This window comes from Dendropsophus ebraccatus, chromosome 1 (assembly GCF_027789765.1).
Source record: "Dendropsophus ebraccatus isolate aDenEbr1 chromosome 1, aDenEbr1.pat, whole genome shotgun sequence".
NCBI lineage: Eukaryota > Metazoa > Chordata > Amphibia > Anura > Hylidae > Dendropsophus > Dendropsophus ebraccatus.
Window position 1 is genome coordinate 222,082,651 of NC_091454.1, and position 22,463 is coordinate 222,105,113.

The window sequence follows — 22,463 nt, forward strand, 5'->3', positions numbered from 1 at the left end:
GTAATGCATCTTTATTATTGGGGGGCTAGGGGGGCTGTGTTGTGTTTGGTGCATATTTTTTTCACTTTTTTTTTACTTTTACACTAGTGTACATTACTGTACACTATGTAAAATACTTTGATCACTGATACAATACACTGCAGTACCTGATGTACTGCAATGTATTGTATCATGCCTCATGCTGACAGGCAATAGCCACGGCCACCCCTGTCAGCATGAGGCATCTCCATGGTGACCCCGGGGACCTTCATTAGGACCCCGGATCACCATGGAGACCACCAGGACATCGGACGGCGCCGCGTGACATCGCGATCGCGTAAGTGAACCACGGCGCCGACCGGAACCCGTTAGATGCCGCTGTCATTCCCGTGCCCTATAGCACTGCTTCCAGTTTTTGTTGACAGTGGCCAGCCTCCTGATGCTGCAATGTTACATAAATGGCTGTTGGATTTGCCACTGTCATCACTCATTCTGCTGCTGAAGAAAAAGCCAAGGAAGGCTTTGAAACGCGTCCAGCTTAAATTGAGACAATATATATGAATTGTTAACTAGCACTCTCCTGCCGTTTTATTTTTATACTTACCGCCAAAATCCCCACGAGGTTTGGCGGCCAACAGAGGACTGTACGCATGCGCAACACTGCCACATCATAAAAGTGAGCATTCCACTAACGCTAACGCAAGCGCCTGGAACCAAGCAGCGTCACCTGCCGGAAGACTCCGCCAAACGGCCTGACACCATACGGAGTATCCAATTCGTGTGGACGGGTGAGCGGTGCTCAGCACCTTCATGCATTAACGATTGGACAGAGTCCTACCAAGCCATAACTTAAGGGCTACTCACACAGACACGCCAGTTTGTGACTTATCTGTATAACAATGCCACTCTTGCCTTGCTGCCAAAACGGGCCATCCACATATTTATGTATACAAGAATCAACAGCACACGTCAGTTCCGACCCACGGCTATACTCGTATATAAGGTCATAGTAACCTTTTATATTATTTCAGATTTTACTTTTTTTCAGATTCTACCTTTTCATGTTTTGTATTTTTATCCCTAATTATTCTGTCTTTTGAGCTTCCCCCGGGACTGATCACCCCGTACCGGTAGATTTAGAGACTTTTTTTTCCATTTTCAGAGATTATCATCCAGCAATCATCAGAGACATTCTTCACACACGCACATTGTGTGCTTATCGTATCTCCTTTTTAACCCTGTGTAGTTACTGTTCTTAACTTCGGCATTTTACATTTGTTTGTGTGTTTTTTGATTATCTTAGCTAGAAAATTTATTCACCGTATTTTAAATCGTACCAATACTCTATACACCTTTTATCTATACACCACTTCTACCATTAGTCTTTCCTGAGGACCTGTTACCCCTAGGGTATAGGAGCCTTACAGGTTCACCTGGTTAGACTTCAGTTCAGTAGATCTCACACCTACCCTCTTTTCATTTCGGATTTGCCACTTAGCCAATCAGTGACTACGGTAGAACACCACTCCTGTCAGTGAGTGGGCAATCCCTTAGTGGGGCCATGACACTGCAGCTAGATTTGCCGGGTATGTGACATACCCAGATGCCAGCTATAAAAGACAGCCAAACATATGCAGTAGTCTGTAATTGTGGACAGTAAAGGACCTACTGTATTTTATTTGAGAATAATGTATGTGATTGTAGATCCCAGACCAGGATCATATATTTTTATGGCATTCTTCACTGTTCATGGTCCATGATGGTGAGCAGCCCACAAATGACACTCCATGGGCTGTTCCTTGGTTTAAAGACCATAAGAACACGTCAGACGTGTTTAGGAGACCTTAGAGCTTTTTTACTTTGTCATCCCAGAAGCAGATGATGGGTTTTGAGACAGCTTGTTCTTATACCTTGACCACGTCTTCACATGACCCTGAACTCAACAAGAAGGACTAAAGACCATTAAGGAATAACATATTTTCGATTACCTCCTGATCATCATTGATTGGCAATCCACTGCAGTGACATTGACTGTTACCTTTCCCTATGTAGCTATTACTAGGGATGGTCCGAACTGAGTTCGGTTCGGGTTCGTATGAACCCGAACGCTCGGCAATGATTCCCGCTGTCTGCCTTTCCGTGGAGAGGGTGGACCGTACAGCGGGAGGACCGCCTGGAAAACTGGGATACAGCCATAGCCATAGGCTGTATCCCAGTTTTCCAGGCGGTCCTCCCGCTGTATCCACCTGCTGCACGGAGCGGGCAGACAGCGGGTTCATACGAACCTCGGCAGTTTCAGACCATCCCTAGCTATTACCCATCATAGGAAACATGAAAATGTAATTTCCAGCTGAAAAATTCCATCTGCACAGAAGTCAAATTGCCCCGAGGTCCGTTGTGAGGGCTTCACCTCTGAGGATTATCATTTACTTAACCTTTTAGCGCAGAGCGAGATCCCTGATCATGGGTAATTTGCAGTCAGCGTATAACACACAAGCCTCTATATATAGGAGACATGTATCCTCGGCGTGATCTCAGAAGACAATGAACAATACACTGTAAGTACTCGGCATGCATGATATAGGATTGTACTGTCTCCCTATACATATACATCACACTGTAGGATCACACCGTTTATTTAGTTTACAGTGAGTGTAGATATCAGAAATGTGTGTTTCTCTTTTGTTCTTTCTCCCAAGCAATGGACTGGTTCATATATTGTACATTGAATACAGTATATATTCCTATTACATATAGGACTGCACTGACAGTATTGTAATACACACAGTAATGGTCTAGAATGGTCTATTTATTTCAATAGCAAATTTTGAAATAACCACTGTTAATGTCTGAGTGTGCGGTCCGACAGGGTTTGAGAGGTCCATACAAATGTATCGTGCACTCAGTCAGGTACTGTAACTTATCCACTGGTTGATCTCAAAAAGATAGCCTTGGGTTGCAAAGTCATCAGCTCTATCGGAGATTTCAGGTAAGATTAAAGTACACCGATACAAGGGAGCCATGACGAGAGGGGGAACGGAGACAGAATCTGTAGAAGAGGGGGGTTTTCAGATAAGAAGGTATCACCTATGTGATACAGCACCAAGTATCAGGCAGGACACTAAGCCTATGTACTAATTACAATCTAATTATATATTCAGGTCCTTCTGACTACAAAGAGAACCATGATCAGCAGATATACTTATATCCAGATACTCCTCTTGCTCTCTCAGTGTATTCATGCCTTATACACCGAGACCTCCCAATGCAGTCTGGGAAATACAGAGCTGGAGGGGATAGAACAGGCTGGAGATATACTGATTGGTATTATGTTAACTTTCCATCTGGACGTTGTGTACCATCATAACACATTTACTGAGAGACCGCCTTGGACCCCCTGCACCAAGTAAGGAACTATAACATTGATGATTTTTTTTTTTTTTTCAGTTAGGCTCTTGTATAGCAGTGCATGACCCTTACGAGGACTTAAAATACTCCAAAAAAAAAAAGCATATGCAAAAAAAAAAAAAAGCACATAAAAGACAATTCTTTATTTATTACAAATTGTGTATACAAAAAGATCCCAAAAAAAGTACAGGAGCAATAAAACTAGGAAGACAAGCCCCAGATACCACTCTATATTAAAACATTAAAATGTCAAACATTGGTCCCACCAGCGTCCAAGCTGGGATTTATTAACCAACCTCTCCCGCGACAACAACACATGGACAAAGGCAGAAAATGTGCCCTATAACTAATCTATAACCTACAGATAATGCAGTGTGTAAGCAACAAAAAAAGTAAAAGTTTAAAATATACATATATGAAAGAGTTCACCATGTACAGTTCAATATAGAGGAAAGGTCAGGTGGTAACAGAGAGCACCCCACGTGTTCTTCATGTGTTCTTCCAACAGCTTCCTTAGGGTGTCATCCCAGAAGAAGCCGTTAAACAGCAGAACATGTGGGGTGCTCTCTGTTACCACCTGACCTCTCCTCTATATTGAGGGGAAAACTCACCAAAATTTGAAGAAAGCTGAAAATGAATTAATTAAAATGAGAAAAATAGGGTTCCCTTTTTTTTTTTATAAAAGATGAATCTGTAATTTATGATAAGTTTATATCTCCACTGATCTTCCATATTCTAAAAATTCGGACATTTTCTTCCATCTAAAGGTTTAATCTTGATCACTATCAACGGCTACAAGCGGCGATCTTTGCAATTGAAGAGATCAACAGCGACCCTGAGTTTCTTCCAAACATCACGTTGGGTTTCCAAGCCTATGACGCTTGCATCTTTGTCCAGCACAGTTTAACAGGAACGTTGCAGGTGATCACGGGTCAGAGAAAAGCCGTCCCGAACTACAGATGTCTTGTGGACCGTCCTTTAAGCTCTGTCATTGGCCATACATCATCTACATATTCTATTCTCATGGCTCATATTCTGGGACTTCTTAGATACCCTCAGGTAGGAAATGTTTGATACATTGATTTAACATTGTTTTAATCATTGAATCGGAAGTGTATTGGGCAATGAGAACAGGGTTGCAGTGGTCAATCTAGAAGACCAGAGGATCTTCATGTAGTTATAGATTCAGAAGGGTATAAGGCAGTTTCGACAGGGCTGGATTGACAAACTAGGATATTAGAGGATTGTCTGGATGACATAGGCTTTTATATTATAGTAAACCTTATCTGCAACAAGATCCATGCAGTCCTCTAAAGAAGGGCTTTTCAAACTGTGAGGTGGACCTTACCAGTGAGGCGTCCCCTAGTGTGGGTGAAGAACAGCTGGTCATATATCATCTACATATTCTATTGCCGTGGCTCATATTCTAGGGCTTCTTAGATACCCTCAGGTAATGGAGACGGTGGTTTTAAATTGGTTTTGTCATAGAATTGGAAGAGTATTGGGCAGTAAGAACAGGGCTGGACCAGTCCAACTAGAACACCAGAGGATCTTATGTAGTTATAGATTTAAAAGGGTATTGGGCAGTTATAACAGGAATGGATTGACAAACCAGGATACCAGAAGATCCTTTGCATGACATAGTCTTTGATACGATAATAAAACTTAGCTGCAACAGAGTCCATGCAGTTCTCTAAAGCAGTGCTTCTCAAACTGTGGGGCGCCCCCTAGTTGTTGATGAGGAACAGTTAGGAAGGAAGTTTTCGCAAATGGACTTTAAGCTGTATAGCCCTTTGCCTGGCTGCAACAATCTCTAGTTTAGGAACAATATTGACTCTTTTTATGCTTTTTTTAATTTTAATTTTTGCATGGACTTCCACCACAGAGAAGAAGCTCTGCTCTAAAGGGCAAGGTTATCTTAGGAGGATATAATAGAATTAACTAAAATCGCCAAAAGGAAAAATTGTAAATTCAAAGCTGTTTTTCTAGCTGAAGAACACTGAACACTTGTTCTGTGTTACGTTACCTACATGTAAAACTATCTCCAATCATTTTTACACAGATCAGCCATTTGTCTACAAGCCCTCTCCTCAGTGACCGAAGAAAGTTCCCCTCTTTCTTCAGGACTATTCCCAGTGATGTTTTCCAGTCTAAAGGTCTGGCTCAGCTGGTTTTGCAGTTTGGATGGACTTGGATAGGACTTCTGGGTTTAGATAATGACTATGGTCTACAAGGTATGCAACTTGTCAGACAAGAGATAATAAAGGCCGGAGCATGTGTGGCCTTCACAGAAGCCATTATCTTAACTCGACCAGATCGCAATGCTCCGCACATTGTGAACACAATAAAATATTCTTTAGCCAAGGTTGTGGTTGTCTTCTCCAAGGACATTGATGTATATCCAATATTAGTGGAGATGGTAAGACAAGATGTTACCCAAAGGCTTTTTGTTGCCAGTGAAACTTGGTCAACCTCACAATTCTTCCAGGGCATGAACACAAGTCTTGTTCTAGGCACGATTGGTCTGGCTGTAAGCAGTGGGACAATTCCTGGATTTAAAGATTTCCTAAACAATGTTCATCCATCCATGCCTTCAGGAGGAACTTGGGCAAAACTTCTCTGGGAAAAAACTTTTAATTGTGAATTTATTGGCGAGAACAATGTCACAGGTTCTTTATCTTCTCCAGTAAAACCATGTACAGGAGCAGAGGACCTCAGGAACGTAACAAACAGCTACAATGACGATGACCATTTACGAATCACATACAATGTCTATACAGCGGTAAAGATCATTGCCATGGCTTTGAAAAACCTGAGATCCTGTAAAAGTGATGAAAACAGCTGTCTCATCCAGACATGTGCTGATAAATCCAAGTTAGAACACTGGAAGGTATTTTACATTTCAGAGAAAGATTGTAGAAAGAGCTATTTTAGGATAGGCTTTACATCAAGGTTATAACTTTTTAACCTTCCTTTTTAAAAATTGTTGATGAACTTTTGTTGCCTAGGTGTTAATCCGTCATAGTACTTAATGATGTAAAGCTTAAAAAAACTATCAAGATAAAAAATTTAGACAAAGTCTCTCAGCAACTGCCACTACACCATAACTAGACCCCCATGCAGATTAAATATTACTTCCACACTATTACTGTACTATATTAACCCCTTAAGGACAGAGCCTGAAATGGCCTTAATGACAGAGACAAATTTTATGAATATGACCAGTGTCACTTTAGTCATTAATAACTTCGGGATGCTTTTACCTATCCGGCTGATTCTGAGATTGTGTTCTCGTGACATATTGTACTTTACATTTCTGGTAAATTGGAGTCGATAATCATAACGAATCTTTATGAAAAAAAAACAAATAATGTGAAAAAATGTGAAAAAATGCATTTTTCCAACTTTGAAACTTTTTTGCTTATACAGAAAGTGGTTATACCACCTAAATTATATATTAAATAGCATTAGCAACATGTCTACTTTATGTTGGCAGCATTTATTAAACGATCTTTCATTTTTTTTAGACAATAGGAAGCTTAATACATTAGCAGCAAATTTCCAAATTTTCAGTAAAATTTCAAAATCAGATATTTTTAGGGACCTGTTTAGGTTTAAAGTGTATTTGAGGGGCCTGTATGTTAGAAAGCCCCACAAAGCACCCCATTTCAGAAACTGCACCCCCCACACTCTGCAAAAGCATATCCAGAAAGTGTTTTAACCCTTTGGGGGAGTCACAGAAATAAAAGCCAAGTGTGTAAGAAATTTGAAAATTTTAATTTTCTGTGCAGAGATTTTATTGTAATCCAATATTTTTCATAATTATAAACCTATTACCAGAGAAATGCACCCCAATAATTATTGCCCTGTTTCTGCAGTTTATAGAAATACCCCATATGTGGCCCTATTGCGCTATTTATATATGTAAAAATAGTGGGCACCGCTATAAATAGGGAGTGCTAAACCAATGCATATAAATAACACATAACTCCCCAAAAAGAAAAAAGCATATGCACAAAGAGGTAGCACATCATAAAAAATACTTTATAATAACATTATAGAAAATATTATGACAAAAAACTATGCAGGAGTAAAGCAATAAGGGAGACAAACCCCAAACACTACCCTACATTAAAAACACTTAAAATGTCAACATAAGATCTGCCGGCGTACCAGCCAGATCTATAAAACCACACTGACCCCGGACCATATGAATAATATTAAGGTGTAACAAAGTTGTCCAAGTAGGGTCCCTGTAACAAATAACATCAAATCACACCCACTGTGGTATAGATATTGGACAGAGAAATCAAAGCGATCACCATATGTGGTCCTATAATATAAAGAGTGGGTCAGATGGGCAAGAGTCACCCAAGAGGGTGATTTATAGCAGGCCATCTTCCCCAATCGCTGTGTGCGAACACGCAGAGATCGGGGAAACAGTGTACTCACTGTATATATGGACAGGAGCTCCCTGTGTACCTCATAGAGCTAAATTCAGGCTCCCCTCCTCCAGGCTGTACTGCCCTGCTCTGTGGTGTTTTAGTCCATAAAATGGCCGACATGGAGGAGCATGTGACCAGGCCCTGTCCTCTGTCCAGCCTGGAGGAGGAGAGTCTGATTTAAGCTCTATGAGGTACACAGGGACCTACTGTCAGTAAGTGCAGTGAGTACAGTTACTAATACTGTATGCTGAGCATTTTATTTATAAAGTGGCCACCCCCTTTAAGATCAATTTTACCAATCAGTATAACATCTGCCACTACATAGTCACAAATCACTATGGGAAAGAGCACTACCCTACATAGTGACCATTACAGAACAAAAATGACAAACAGAAATGCTCTTTTTTCATATTGAGTTGAAATAGACCAGGTGGAAAGACAGCTATCCCAGTGGGAACAATTCTATAATCATAACTTAATTCCTATAACACTCAAAGGAAACACAAGGCTATCATACCTCAATATTTATATGGCCCATACTGTCATGTCGACAGTAGAATGCAAAGAAAAGGCCCTTACCTGTCACCTCTATATCTTCTGTACCCAACCTAAGCTACCTTATACAGGTCTCCGATAACAGCTAAAACTCCATCATATCATTAAACGTCCTCCACTTCCCTTTCTTAAATCATTTAGAAAACTATTTGTTGGAAATGTTAATCCAATCCTTATTTGTAATTAATGTATTCACAGCTTCTACGCTACATAAAGCGAGCGAGGCTCACACTGAGTAGTGGACGGGAACTATTCTTTGACAGTAATGGAGACCCACCTGCAGTCTATGATATAGTCAACTGGCAACTGGGCCCGGATGACACCATAAAACACGTCAAGGTTGGAAGCTATGACACCACAAGATCTTTAGATCAAGTTTTCCATATAAACACAAGTATCATACATTGGCCTGTCGAAGTACAGATGGTGAGAAGATTAGAAAGTATTGATAAACACTTTAATCAAAATTTACACTTTTTATTTCTTAACCTATAGTACTATATCTGATGCCTTCTAATAATCTGTAGATGTCACGCATCTTTCATTGTTTGAGTGGTATGGAAAGAAGTAACTATTAGAGAAAATTTCCTTTCCCTTTCTTCCACCCTCAGGTTCCTCGCTCGGTCTGCAGTGAGAGTTGTTCTCCAGGTTACAGGAAGGCGACAAGAAGAGGAGAACCTGTCTGCTGTTTCCAATGTGTTCCATGTCCTCAAGGAGAAATCTCCAACCAAACAGGCAAGACACTCTCTGTGTTATCTACAGTACACCTAATAAGAAAATCTAGTTATATTCAATAATTAAAAGTTTTTGTTTATTGTCTTTTAGATGCTTTGGATTGCATCAAGTGTCCATGGGATCAGTGGCCAAATCTTCAGAAATCGAAATGTCTCCCAAAAACCATAGAATTTCTCTCTTATGAAGACCCATTGGGATCGACCTTGGTGGTGACCACAGTCATTTCCTCCTTGGTTCCTGCTTCTATATTACGACTTTTCATAAAATATAAGAACACTCCCATAGTGAAGGCAAACAACTACCATCTAAGCTGCTTTCTTCTCTTCTCATTGTCTCTATGTTTCCTCTGTTCCTTGGCTTTCATTGGTCCGCCCCAGGCTGAGAAGTGTCTCCTACGACAGTGTGCATTCGGGATTGTTTTTGCACTTTGTGTCTCTTGCATCTTGGCCAAAACTATTACTGTGGTGTTTGCTTTCTGGGCTACAAAACCGGGCAGCCGACTGAGGAAATGGACAAGTCTTAGAGTTTCTCTCTTATTTATATTTATATGCTCCTTATTACAATTCCTCTTGTGTATCATTTGGGTGTCACTTGCTCCTCCATTTCCCCAGTACATTAGTACACAAGCACAACCCACAATCATCAGCTATGAATGTAATGAAGGGTCACCTATCGCCTTTTGGTGCATGTTGGGATATCTTGGCCTCTTGGCATCTATCAGCTTCATTGTAGCTTTTATGGCCAGGAGACTCCCCGACAGCTTCAATGAAGCTAAATTCATCACTTTCAGCATGCTGGCCTTCCTTACCGTCTGGGTGTCTTTTATTCCAGCCTACCTTAGCGCTCAAGGAAAGTACACTGTAGCTATGGAGATATTTGCCATTCTTTGTTCCAGTTGGGCTCTGGTGATCTGTATGTTCCTTCCTAAATGTTTCATAATCTTGTTCCGACCTAACATGAACTCTCGAGAGAACCTAGTGAGGAAAGTTAGGGTCTAACAGCATGGGTGACATCAGAGATGTTCTATTGATATGTATTTTCGGCCATATGATCACAATGATTACACATCACCCTCAGTCAAAAGTAGATTTCTCCTAGAAAGTCTTGAACCAGTCACCTGACAAATCTTATTTGAAATTTTAAGGCGCCCAAACACCTTATAATAAAGTCAGCTGAAGTTGCCGATTGTAGGTGAGATCCGCCAACAGTATATGGTGTACAGAGGATGGATAAGACTGACAGATGACAAAATATATGGCCACCTTAAACAGGCACTGTAACAGAAAAAATAATATTACCCGTTTTCCCCGAAAATAAGGCATAGTGGAGGATTTACAGGATATCTTAAAATAAGGCATCCCTTGAAAATAAGACCTCCACTGCTGTCCTCCGCCACCATGCCACTAAGGGAAGCGGGATGGGGGGAGGTGGTGGGTTGTCTGGTTATGCTGATTTGTGATGACAACTACTATATAGTATATAATAAATGTTAATTTTTTTTTTTATTATTATTATTTTTCAACTATAAGAACTATATGAAATCTTCTTCATGGAAAAATAAGACCTAGCCCATTTTTGGAAGCAAAATTTAATATAAGACACTGTCTTAAGCAGGGTAATAATAAATCAATAAGGGTTGTGATTGCAATTACCTATGTAATGCACATTTTTCTTTTCTTTTTCTTTTTTTTTTACAAAACCGCTTGTACCATCGGATAACTGCTTTTAATCCAAGATCTGTTCTGGGATCCGTTCGGCAGGTTATTTTCCTAAAAAAAAAACTTTAAAACTTGCAGCCCTGTGTCAAATTGCCGTGGCCTAGAGTGTCTGTGCCATAGGCTTGCACCGCCCCTCTGTCCCACCTCCCCGCCCTCTTCATCATTAGGATTTTTCTTACTCTTCACCCGTCTGAACACTGCACATGTGATGACAGGTGATGAATAGGAGAAACTGTTCTAGAGACGCACATAATGATGAAGAGGGCGGGGAGGAGAGACAGAGAGGCGGTGCAGGCCTAGGGCATAGACACTCAAGACACTCGAGACGCCAATTTGACACAGGGCTGCAAGATTAAAAGTTGCTTTTTTGGACAATAACTGCATCACCTGCATAATGGACCCCAGGACAGATCTTTTATTAAAAGCAGTAATCCAACAGTACAAGTAGTTTGGGGGGGTCAGATTGTGGGTACAGAGTCTAAACATACTTGATGATATGTACGCTTTAAGAAACACACTGCTGGGTTCCTGCCTGCCAACTTGTCTCCAGCTGCACCTCGCCCGCCATCGCTAGCAAGCCAAGCCAGGGGTCGCGACCTGGGGTCGCCTGCCGCAGTAAGTCCGACGTTTGTTCCAGCATATGCTGCATCCCTATCATACTACATTTCTAACTATCCTGATGGTCTTCTTTTCCCCTATGTATCTAGTATAGGGATTGGTCACTAGCACATTGTAGATAGTACAGACATCCTCTTTAGTTAGAGAGTTAGCTTATTAGCCAATGGGGTCATTGTAGGAGATAGGGTTAGGATTTGGTGCGGGTCCTTTATTAGGACTTAAACTCTGCATACAGTAGGGCAGGTTTAGCTTTAGGGTGTTGAGTAGGGTATTATAGGACCCATGCCTGTTTGGTCAACATCCCCCTACCTACCATCTCCTACCTGCCCTTTTCCCAGCTCCCCTTGGTGGGATATACCACACACAGCTATCCCACACATCGTTGAGGACTCCCGAGCGTAGGGCATAACTACTGTATCTGGAGTATACCAGCGTGTAGTGGTAGGATTGTGTATTTAGCACTGATTAACTAATTCAACATAGTGGTGTCCATTCCTTTATCAAATTGATACAGTGGTAGTGACATAGCTTTTGTGTGTGAATTTTGTTGGCGGCAAATTCAGCATGGAAATAATTTAGAAAATGACTATTGTACCCATTGCTGCCCGATGGTCATTGTTCATACAACTACAGGCCCATTATAGATATTGGCGACATTGCTGCATATAGTGACACCAAATGTCTCTCATTTTTTTGTAGGTAAGGTTTCTTCTTCAAAAAGCTGTTTTTCTTTTTTTTTTTTTTAGATTTGGAGAAGGCAGTCATCGAGAAGTTGAGCATAAAATAATGTTCTCCCCAACTCCCCCACAAATCAGTTCACAATATTATTCCAAATCTCAACTAGATCCTTAAATACAGACATTGGACTCCAAAATTTATTAAGACCCCAAATTTTACCAAAATACCCCTCTTTTTCCACCCACACAAGCACACTGCCCCCTGTACCCTCCCCTCCACTGATTGTCCTTCCGGTCCCCTTTCCACATACTTGTAACTTTTGTCCACCTCCTTCATAGTGCAGACCTTGTTCGGCCATCAGCTATATTAACCTTCTCAGTATTCATCACAGTGGAAATGATCTCCTGTTATTGGGGTATAACAACAGAGAACTGCTTATTGTATGCTGCCTTGACCTGTGAAAAACAAAAACTTCAGTTTTTATTTTTTTAAGTATTTTTTTTTTCTTAAGAATCCTAACCTCATATTGTGCAATATACCAGATGAAAGAAAAGAAAGATAATTAAAAAAAAAAGAGTCTGGGAAGAGAAAGTGTACATGTGTTTTACAGCTTTCCTTAGGACCATCAAGGATTTTAGGGCGAGAATAGGAACCAAGTTACTGCCTTATTTCCCTAAGGAACCTGATTTTTGCAATGGGCAACACTTTTTGGGACATATTGAAAGTAGAGATGAACAAACCGGTCCGCCAGAATCCAAGTTTCACCAGCATTTTTACTTTGATCTCGGATTTATGTAGAACTGAAAATAGAGAACAGTTTGAGCCCAGGGAGTTAAATGAGGATGCTTGGCATCCCCTCTTAACCCACTGGGGGACAAGACTATTCTTTGTTGGGAAGGGTGGGAAATATAATTACCCTCCTGGGCTTATGTCTTCTCTCCTCATCACAGCACTAGATAACAGTAGACCGTTAACTGACCTAGAGCTATCCCTAATCTCCAAGGCCCATTTCACATGACTGTAATTTATGGTCGGCATACAATCTGTAATTGCAGACAGTATATGACATACTGTATTCTATGGGAGAACAATGCATGTGATTATGAATCCCAGACCAGGCTCATACACTTTTATAGCCTTTTTCTCTGTTCATGGTCCATGATGGTGGACTACTGTATTCCATGGGTCAGCCATACCCAGAGAACCATGATTTATAGACCATAGGAACAATTTAGATGTGTACAGAGGCCCCAGATAATGGGTATAGTTTTCACTTGTGATTACCTACGGTACATCATTGATTGGCAATCCACTGCAGTGACAGTGATTTACCTTTCCCTATGTAGCTATTACCCATCATAGGAGACATGAAAATGTTATTTCCAGATGAAAAATCCCATCTGCTTAGAAGTCTGATTTTCTCCTGCCCCGAGGTGCGTTGTGAGGGCTTCACCTCTGAGGATTATCATTTACTTAACTGTTTAGAGCAGAGCGAGATCCCTGATCATGGGTAATTTACAGTCAGCCTCTAACACATGAGCCTCTATATATAGGAGACATGTATCCTCGGCGTGATCTCAGAAGACATTGAACAATACACTGTAAGTACTCGGCATGCATGACATAGGATTGTCTCTCCTGGCACATATTCATCACACTGTAGGATCACACTTTTTATTAAGATTATAGTGAGGGTAGATATCAGAAATGTGTGTGTCTTAAGTACATTGTTTCTCCCTAGCAATAAACTGGTTCATACATTGGACATTGAATACAGAATATATTCTTATTACTTATAGCACTGCACTGACAATATTGTAATACACACAGCAATGGTCTGGAATGGTCTATTCAGTGGCAATGGTAAATTTGAGAGTGCGGCTGGACGGGGTTCGAGAGGTCCATACAAATATAATGTGCACATAGTTATGAACCGCAGGTTAGCTAATGGTAGAGCTCAAGATATCCCCTAGTTGCAAAGTCATCAACTTCAGGTAAGGTTAACATGCACTGATACAGGGAAGCCATGACCACAGGGGGCAGAGACAGAAAGTGAGGGAAGTACTGGTAGAAGAGGGGAGTATTTAGGTAAAGCGGTAACACAAGACTAGGTCAAAGATGTATGGAGGGGACTGGTTGTAGACAGTTTTGTATGAGAATGTACATATCTTGAGCTGAATTTAAGTGGAATTGGAAGCCTCGAAGGGATTGGTAATAGGAAGAGGCAACATCCAAAGGTAAAAAGAATGGGTACACCTCTGTCCAAGTAACGGGCAGGACACTAAGTCTATATACTAATTACAATCTATATTTCCAGGTACTTCTGACTATGAAGAGAAACATGATCAGCACATATACTTATATCCAGATACTCCTCATCCTCTCTCAGTGCATTCATGCCTTATACACCAAGACCTCCCAATGCAGTCTGGGAAATACAGAGCTGGAGGGGATAAAACAGGCTGGAGATATACTGATTGGGATTATGATAACTCTACATCTGGACAGTGTGTACTATCCTAACACATTTACTGAGAGACCCCCCTGGACCACCTGCACCAAGTAAGGAACCGGAACATTGATGATTTTTTTTTAGTGAGGCTTATGTACAGTAGTCCATGACCCTTACCAGGACTTGACTTTTGTGAATTCCGAGTACTCACCAGTTGGGTAGCACATACATTAGCTTTATTTTAGATGTATTCTTGCTCCCTGTTTCAGGCAGCCCGCATCTCGTTCCCTTTTCTTACACAGACAAAATCTTCTCTAAATATTTTACCGTATGTAAATTTCAACATTCTAAAAATTCTGACATTTTCTTTTTCCGAAAAAAAAGGTTTGGTCTAGAGAACTACCAACATCTCCAAGCAGCGATCTTTGCCATCGAAGAGATCAATAGCAACTCTGAGATTCTCCCTAACATCACATTGGGTTTCCAAGCCTATGATCCTTGCCTGACTGTAAAGCAAAGCTTAGCTGGAACGTTGCAGGTGGTAACAGGGCAGAGCAAAGCCGTCCCCAACTACAGATGTCTTGTGGACCGTCCTTTAAGCTCTGTCATTGGTCATATATCTTCTACATATTCTATTGTCGTGGCTCATATTCTAGGGCTTCTTAGATACCCTCAGGTAATGGAGACGTTGGTTTTTAAATTGGTTTTGTCATAGAATTGGAAGAGTATTGGGCAGTAAGAACAGGGCTGGACCAGTCCAACTAGAACACCAGAGGATCTCATGTAGTTATAGATTCAGAAGGATATTGGGGAGTTATAACAGGACTGGATTGACAAACCAGGATACCAGAAGATCCTATGCATGACATAGTCTTTGATACGATAATAAAACTTAGCTGCAACAGGGTCCATGCAGTTCTCTAAAGCAGTGCTTCTCAAACTGTGGGGCGCCCCCTAGTTGTTGGTGAGGAACAGTTAGGGAGGAAGTTTTCGCAAATGGACTATAAGCTGGACAGCCCTTTCCCTGGCTGTAACAATCTCTGGTTTAGGAACATTATTAACTCTTTTTCTACTTATTGTAATGTTTTACAGAGTTTAAGGGACAAATGAAGCGTAGACTGAGTAATGTTTTTTAATTTTTGCATGGATTTTCTTCACAGATTAGAAGCGCTGCTCTAAAGGACAAGGTTGTTAGTATAGAAGAAGGTTGAAGGTTGGGGTAGAAGAAGGTTGTATAATGTACTTGTTTTAGAAATACTTTATTAGTCCTTTAAGATTTTTTTTTTTTTTGACCGGTAAATGTCAAAATGTTACAAAAATGTAAAAAAAAAAAAACATTCTGGTCTCTCTGAAATATTTGTATTGATAGAAATACTATATCCACTCAATGGATATTCAACTACAACAATTAGGGTAAAAAGGCTGAATTTTAGTACTTGGCTCTTATAGATGGTACAAAATGAAATAACCTTTACCTACCTTTTACATTTACCCCGGTCCCACTGAGCAGCACATCTGCTCTCAGGGTCTGGCTATACCTACTTATCCAGTCAGTGGTCACAGTGGTTTCCTGCCTCAGCCACTGATTGGCTGAGCAAGCAGGTCCTTGTGCCTACACTGACAGGACACTGACGGGAAGCAGTATCCTCCAAGGAGGCTGATTGTAAGTAGGAATACCTCTTTAAGAATATCTTTTTAAGAATACCTACTCGGAAGGAGCTGTATTCTTAGATTGCTATCCCTTGAGGATATAGGGAGAGGCTGTAGTCCATTATCCATTATACACTATTCCGAGAGTTTGGGCTCCTGGGTTTGCACAACTCTACCAGGTGAGAGTTACCTGTGTTAGTTCTCCCACCTATTGATCTTCGTTATGGAGCACTGTCTACTTTCTTTTATGTTTACCACATAGGCAGATCTAGGCCCAATTGAAAAATACTGTAACAAAGACCTTCACGTACCATGTACTATGGCTTTAATACTGGTACCATCTTATTTGGTTCCTTTATGCTCCTACCTAATGTTACCCCCAAACAATGACCTCAAACATTTATTTACACATCCATAGATTTATACCACAGATGATGAGGCCACAGTGTTTTCCTGGTCTGTCTGGAGGGGCCCCGGCACCACTTTGCTCTGTTGAGTGAGGCCTTAGTAGAAAAGTTTGAGAAGTTTGGATATAAAGGGATAGGGCAACATAGTGTTTCATAAAAGATTTGGCCTGACTTTGCCCAACAACCAAACAAATAGAAATGAACAGCTGTCCTACCAAGTGTGGCTGAGCTCGGATGCTCTCTGAATTTCTCCAAAAGTTCAATTCGTCCAAATTCATATATTTTGGAATCATTTTGGGTGAGTCGGACTTCCTGTTCCTTTACACTGAGCAGGGAAACATGCACTATTTGCTTCAGGTGGTAGATCAAAAGATGTGTGACTACCCAGAAGTAAAATGCTTTATGCATTGTCACCCATTATATTCACAAAGTGCCAGCCTACAGAGCGGTGAAGCATACAGTGTATGGCTCTCCACTGCCTACTTCTACTGTTAAATTTAAATCAGAATCTAAATTGAATCCATCCATTGAACCTGACCTGAAACGAAGAACCGCGTCCCGCTCCTGGACCCTGCCGGCTGTTTTCTGAGCTTCCCTCTGGCTACATAACAACCTGGCTGTTGGATGACCCCACTCAGCCAGTCAGTGACTGGGCAGGACACTGTTGCAGTCGATGATTGGCTGAGCAAGCTAAATCCCACTTGTCTGTTGTGTCAAACCCGGTTTGTGACGTACCTGGAGCCCTGGAGAAGATGACAGCTGGCAGGGTCGGGAAGCTCTGTGATGCGGAAGCTCAGGGAGCGAACTTCTCCTTTAACATGATTTGGATTCTCAGTTTCACTGACACTTTTTTCTGGAAGCAACTACTAAGTATTACCCCAAAACAATCACCTCTACAATCTATCTACAGAAGCATAGATTTTCACCTCAGCATTTCCCTGGTCTGTCTGGAGAGGCCCAGGCATCCCTTTGCTCTATTAGGTAAAGTCTTAGTAGAAAAAGTTCAGATATAAAGGGATGAAAGATGTGGCCCAATTTTGCGAAACAACTAAAAAGAGGTGAGAACTGTATTGACTTACAGAATTAACTAAGGTCAGTAAAAGGAATATTTGTAAATGAGAAGATCTCCTATTATTATTATTATTATCTGCTATTTATTTATTTGTTTGTTTATTTTTAAAGCGCCCTTGATTCCACAGCGCTATATCCTACTAATTGAACAGCATAGATACATTCAGTGCTACATTGCCAAAATGTAAAGCCATCTCCAACCGTTGTATTTTTTCACAGATCAGCCCCTGGTCTACTAGCCCTCTCCTCAGTGACCGAAGAAAGTTCCCCTCTTTCTTCCGGACTATTCCCAGTGATGTTTTCCAGTCTAAAGGTCTGGCTCAGCTGGTTTTGCAGTTTGGATGGACTTGGATAGGACTTCTCGGTTTAGACAATGACTATGGTCTACAAGGTATACAACTTGTCAGACAAGAGATAATAAAGGCTGGAGCATGTGTGGCCTTCACAGAAGCCATTATCTTAACTCGACCAGATCGCAATGCTCCGCGCATTGTTAACACAATAAAGTACTCTTCAGCCAAGGTTGTGGTTGTCTTCTCCAAGGACATTGATATATTTCCAATATTAGTGGAGATGGTAAGACAAGATGTTACCCAAAGAATATTTGTTGCCAGCGAAACCTGGTCAACCTCAAAATTCTTCCAGGGAATAAACACGAAGCTTGTTCTGGGCACGATTGGTCTGGCTGTAAGCAGTGGGACAATTCCTGGATTTAAAGATTTCCTAAACAATGTTCATCCATCCATGCCTTTGGGGGGGAAATGGGCAAAACTTCTCTGGGAAAAAACTTTTAATTGTGAATTTATTGGAGGGAACAACGTCACAAGTTCTTTATCTTTACCAGTAAAACCATGTACAGGAGCAGAGGACCTCAGGAACGTAACCAACAGCTACACTGACGTTGACCATTTAAGAGTCACATATAATGCCTACACAGCAGTAAAGATCATCGCCATGGCTTTGAAAGATCTGAGATCCTGTCAAAGTGAAGATAATATGGGTCTTCGCCAGATGTGTGTTGATATTTCAAAGTTTGAGCATTGGAAGGTATTTTATATTGCAGATAAAGAATTTTCAAAAATATATTTTTTAATATTAACGATATATGTTTGGTGGAGGTACGACTTCTGACTCCTTCACTAATAATCTAAATACAATGTGAGGGTAGCTTCACACGTACCATATCGTAGTGGATTTTCTGCTGCGGATCCGCAGCAGATCTGCAGCAGATTTGACTAAATGAATGAACACAGCATCAAATCTGCTGCGGATCCGCAACGGATTTTACAGTGCGGATTTGATGCTGTGTTCATTCATTTAGTCAAATCTTCTGTGGATCAGCTGCGGATCCGCAGCAGAAAATCCACTGCGATACGGTACGTGTGAAGCTACCCTAAACAAGATTCTTGTCTCCTTCCTGATTTGAGCTCTGGGCAGCTCAGTCCTAGTCAATACAGTAAGATGAACCACCCTACTATATGTAAAAAGCGGTTTCTGCGGGAGAAAGACCTTCACTGCATCAGTTTTATGGTCTATTCTAAGGATATAACCATCAGAAAAGTCTGTAATATGGTAATATGGTCTTCAGCAAATTTAAAGTGACTCTGTATCCACCAAACGCTAGTACCTTCCACATCGTTACCGGTATTGTCTTTTAAAATTTTCTTTTAAACTTGCAGCACTGTGTCATACTGGCGTGTCTTTGCCCCAGGTCTGCAACGCTTCTCCTTTATTCCTCCCCTCCCTATATACATATATAACCAAACTGCAGTGATAAAATATTACTTCCATACTATTACTGCATAAAAGCTCAAATTATGTCTGTCACTACATAGAGAATGAATAATATTACCAAAACTACTATGGAAAAGACCATTACCCCAATATGGTAACCAACATACAACAAAAATGACACACAAGATGATGGGCATTGGGGTATTTTCTATGTACGCTATTCAACAATAGCCAGTTAAGGGTTTGAAAACAAACCAAAAGGGTTCATGTAGATCAGATAGAAACACAGCTGGTAATGCACACTAAACAACACTGAACAACACTAAATTTATGACATTACTCATAGACCTCACTTAAGCATGTACGTAGTTGGCTTATATCTCTACTTCTTTCCCTGAAATAGGTTAGATATTTGTTTGAAATGTTCATCAAATTCTCGTCTATAATTATTTTTTCACAGCTTCTACGCTACATAAAGCGAGCAAGGCTTAGACTAAGTAGTGGTCAGGAACTATACTTTGATAAGAATGGAGACCCACCTGCGGTCTATGATATAGTCAACTGGCAACTGGGGCCAGATGACACCATAAAACACATCAAAATCGGAAGCTATGACACCACGAGATCTTCAGATAAAGTGTTCCATATAAACACAAGTATAATCCAGTGGCCTGACGGAGAACAGATGGTAAGAAAAGTAGAACGTACAGTACCTATAAAAACACTAATCTAAAATTACACTTATTATTCCTTTACCCTGTAGTACTATAAATGGTAGCTTCAAAAAATCTAAAAGTGTCATGCATCTTTGATGGGCTGTGTGTTATGGGAAGTAATAACTATTAGAGAAAACTACATTTCCTTATCATTTCTTGTACCCCCAGGTTCCTCGTTCGGTCTGCAGTAAAAGTTGTCTTCCAGGTTTTAGGAAAGCGACAAGAAGAGGAGAACCTGTCTGCTGTTTCCAATGTGTTCCATGTCCTCAAGGAGAAATATCCAACCAAACAGGTAAAAGAAAAATGTCAGTCTTATCTGCAGTACACGTAGGCCCAGATGGTCTTTCAGAGGCCTCCTCTTTCAGCTCTGGTAAAGTGAAAGCTAAGCCGTTATTGGTTGCTGTGGGCAGTTTTCACCAGTCTAAATTTTACACCCTTTAATAAATCACCCCCTTAATGTGAAAATCTATTTATACTCTATTGTTACATTTTTTGTATACTGTTTTAGATGCTTTGGATTGTCTCAAGTGTCCATGGGATCAGTGGTCAAACCTTCAGAAATCGAAATGTCTCCCAAGAACAATAGAATTCCTCTCTCATGAAGACCCATTGGGATCGACCTTGGTGGTGACCACAGTCATTTCCTCCTTGGTTCCTGCTTCCATATTTCGACTTTTTATAAAATATAAGAACACTCCCATAGTAAAGGCAAACAACTATCATCTAAGCTGCTTTCTTCTTCTTTCCTTATCTCTATGTTTCCTCTGTTCCTTGGCTTTCATTGGTCCGCCGCAGGTTGAGAAGTGTCTCCTACGACAGTGTGCATTCGGGATTGCTTTTGTCCTTTGTGTCTCTTGCATTTTGGCCAAAACTATCAAAGTAGTGTTTGCCTTCTTGGCTACAAAACCGGGCAGCCGACTGAGAAAATGGACACATCTTAGAGTTTCTCTCTCATTTATCTTCCTATGTTCCTTATTACAGTTTCTCTTGTGTATCATTTGGGTGTCACTTGCTCCTCCATTTCCCCAGTACATTAGTACACAAGCACAACCCACAATCATCAGCTATGAATGTAATGAAGGGTCACCTATCGCCTTTTGGAGCATGTTGGGATATCTTGGCCTCTTGGCATCTATCAGCTTCATTGTAGCTTTTTTGGCCAGAAGACTCCCCGACAGCTTCAATGAAGCTAAATTCATCACTTTCAGCATGCTGGCCTTCCTTAGCGTCTGGGTGTCTTTTATTCCAGCCTATCTTAGCGCTCAAGGAAAGTACACTGTAGCTATGGAGATATTTGCCATTCTTTGTTCCAGTTGGGCTCTGGTGATCTGTATGTTCCTTCCTAAATGTTTCATAATATTGTTCCGACCTAACATGAACTCTCGAGAAAATCTTGTGAGGAAAGTTAGGTTCAAAGGGCATGGATGACATCAACAGGAAATATTCTATTGATGTGTGTTTTGTAGCATATGATCACAATGATTAAACATCGCACTCAACAGAAAAAAATTGCCTCTGTACACACTTTAGGTTACACGCCGCATGTAGCTAAAGTCAAGACAAAAAACAGAAAGTGTAACAGCAACGTGCAGGTGCAAGCACTTACCGTATATACTCCCCACTGTGTACACACGATAAAAAACCTACTCTATAGTTATTAAAATATGAGGATCTTAACAAACAATTTGATCAGAGTGTACCATGTCACCACATTAAGGTGTCCTCAGAGACATAGTCCAACTCTAGCAATATCACATTAGCAATGGACTCTCCTGGGCTAACATTAAGTCTACAAACTGGGCAGATAAGATCCTCATTTCTTAATATCTAAACAGCAGGTTTTTACCGTGTACGCTGGGGGGAGTATGTACTGTAAGCCGGGGTAACAGGTCCTCAAGAAAGACTGGTATTAGAAATTGTATATGGAAAGTGTTGTATATAGAAAAAATGTAGGAAAATAGAACTTTAGGATGATAAAAACAAGATATTTATTAGCTAGAAAGTAGGATATATGCGTGTATCATATCAGACATCAAGGAGTAAAACTAGTAAATACAAACGCATAATTATAATAGTTAAATTCCTAAATGGTATTGTAAATAGTAATAGAGATAGATATAACAAATAAAAACAATAAGCACACAAAAAATAAAAATTAGAATAATCAGAACACTAAGGTGCATGTAGGTACATATACATAAAAATATAAATAAATATATGAGTGGCCCGTTAATGCAGCAGGACGGCAGTAAGCAAGCTGTTCGGGATGTTACATGTCAGCGTGGCCCATAAGATGT

At 40.6% G+C, this 22,463-nt stretch overlaps 2 protein-coding genes across 5 annotated transcripts; both read left to right on the plus strand.

Annotated features, from left to right (window-relative positions):
- Window positions 1–267: 267 nt before the first annotated feature.
- On the plus strand, window positions 268–10,197 carry LOC138802829 (vomeronasal type-2 receptor 26-like). 4 transcript variants are annotated; one of them, XM_069986632.1, is made up of 8 exons: window positions 268–316; window positions 3,141–3,385; window positions 4,155–4,446; window positions 5,450–5,543; window positions 6,075–6,277; window positions 8,586–8,813; window positions 8,999–9,122; window positions 9,213–10,197. In XM_069986632.1, exons 2-8 carry the CDS (start codon window positions 3,165–3,167, stop codon window positions 10,118–10,120), a joined length of 2,070 nt encoding a protein of 689 aa, XP_069842733.1. In that variant the 5' UTR covers window positions 268–316; window positions 3,141–3,164; the 3' UTR covers window positions 10,121–10,197. The 4 variants fall into 4 exon arrangements, with proteins under 4 accessions (XP_069842733.1, XP_069842655.1, XP_069842816.1 ...); XM_069986554.1 differs by having other exon boundaries at window positions 275–767; XM_069986715.1 differs by lacking the exon at window positions 8,586–8,813 and having other exon boundaries at window positions 275–767.
- A 3,886-nt stretch (window positions 10,198–14,083) lies between these two features.
- Window positions 14,084–21,594, plus strand: LOC138784938 (extracellular calcium-sensing receptor-like). Its single transcript, XM_069960646.1, has 6 exons — window positions 14,084–14,130; window positions 14,973–15,264; window positions 17,936–18,763; window positions 19,911–20,138; window positions 20,335–20,458; window positions 20,675–21,594. The coding sequence occupies exons 1-6, from the start codon at window positions 14,084–14,086 to the stop codon at window positions 21,592–21,594; spliced, it is 2,439 nt and encodes an 812-aa protein (XP_069816747.1).
- The last annotated feature ends 869 nt before the right edge of the window (window positions 21,595–22,463 follow it).

Excerpts from the sequence above, each read along its gene's own strand:
- LOC138802829 (XM_069986632.1), top strand. The coding sequence starts at position 3,165 with ATGATCAGCAGATATACTTATATCCAGATACTCCTCTTGCTCTCTCAG. Across the intron at positions 3,386-4,154 it reads CCTTGGACCCCCTGCACCAA|GTTTAATCTTGATCACTATC; the intron begins GTAAGGAACTAT and ends TTCCATCTAAAG. Across the intron at positions 4,447-5,449 it reads GACTTCTTAGATACCCTCAG|ATCAGCCATTTGTCTACAAG; the intron begins GTAGGAAATGTT and ends ATTTTTACACAG.
- LOC138784938 (XM_069960646.1), top strand. The coding sequence starts at position 14,084 with ATGGTAGAGCTCAAGATATCCCCTAGTTGCAAAGTCATCAACTTCAG. Across the intron at positions 14,131-14,972 it reads TGCAAAGTCATCAACTTCAG|GTTTGGTCTAGAGAACTACC; the intron begins GTAAGGTTAACA and ends CCGAAAAAAAAG. Across the intron at positions 15,265-17,935 it reads GGCTTCTTAGATACCCTCAG|ATCAGCCCCTGGTCTACTAG; the intron begins GTAATGGAGACG and ends ATTTTTTCACAG.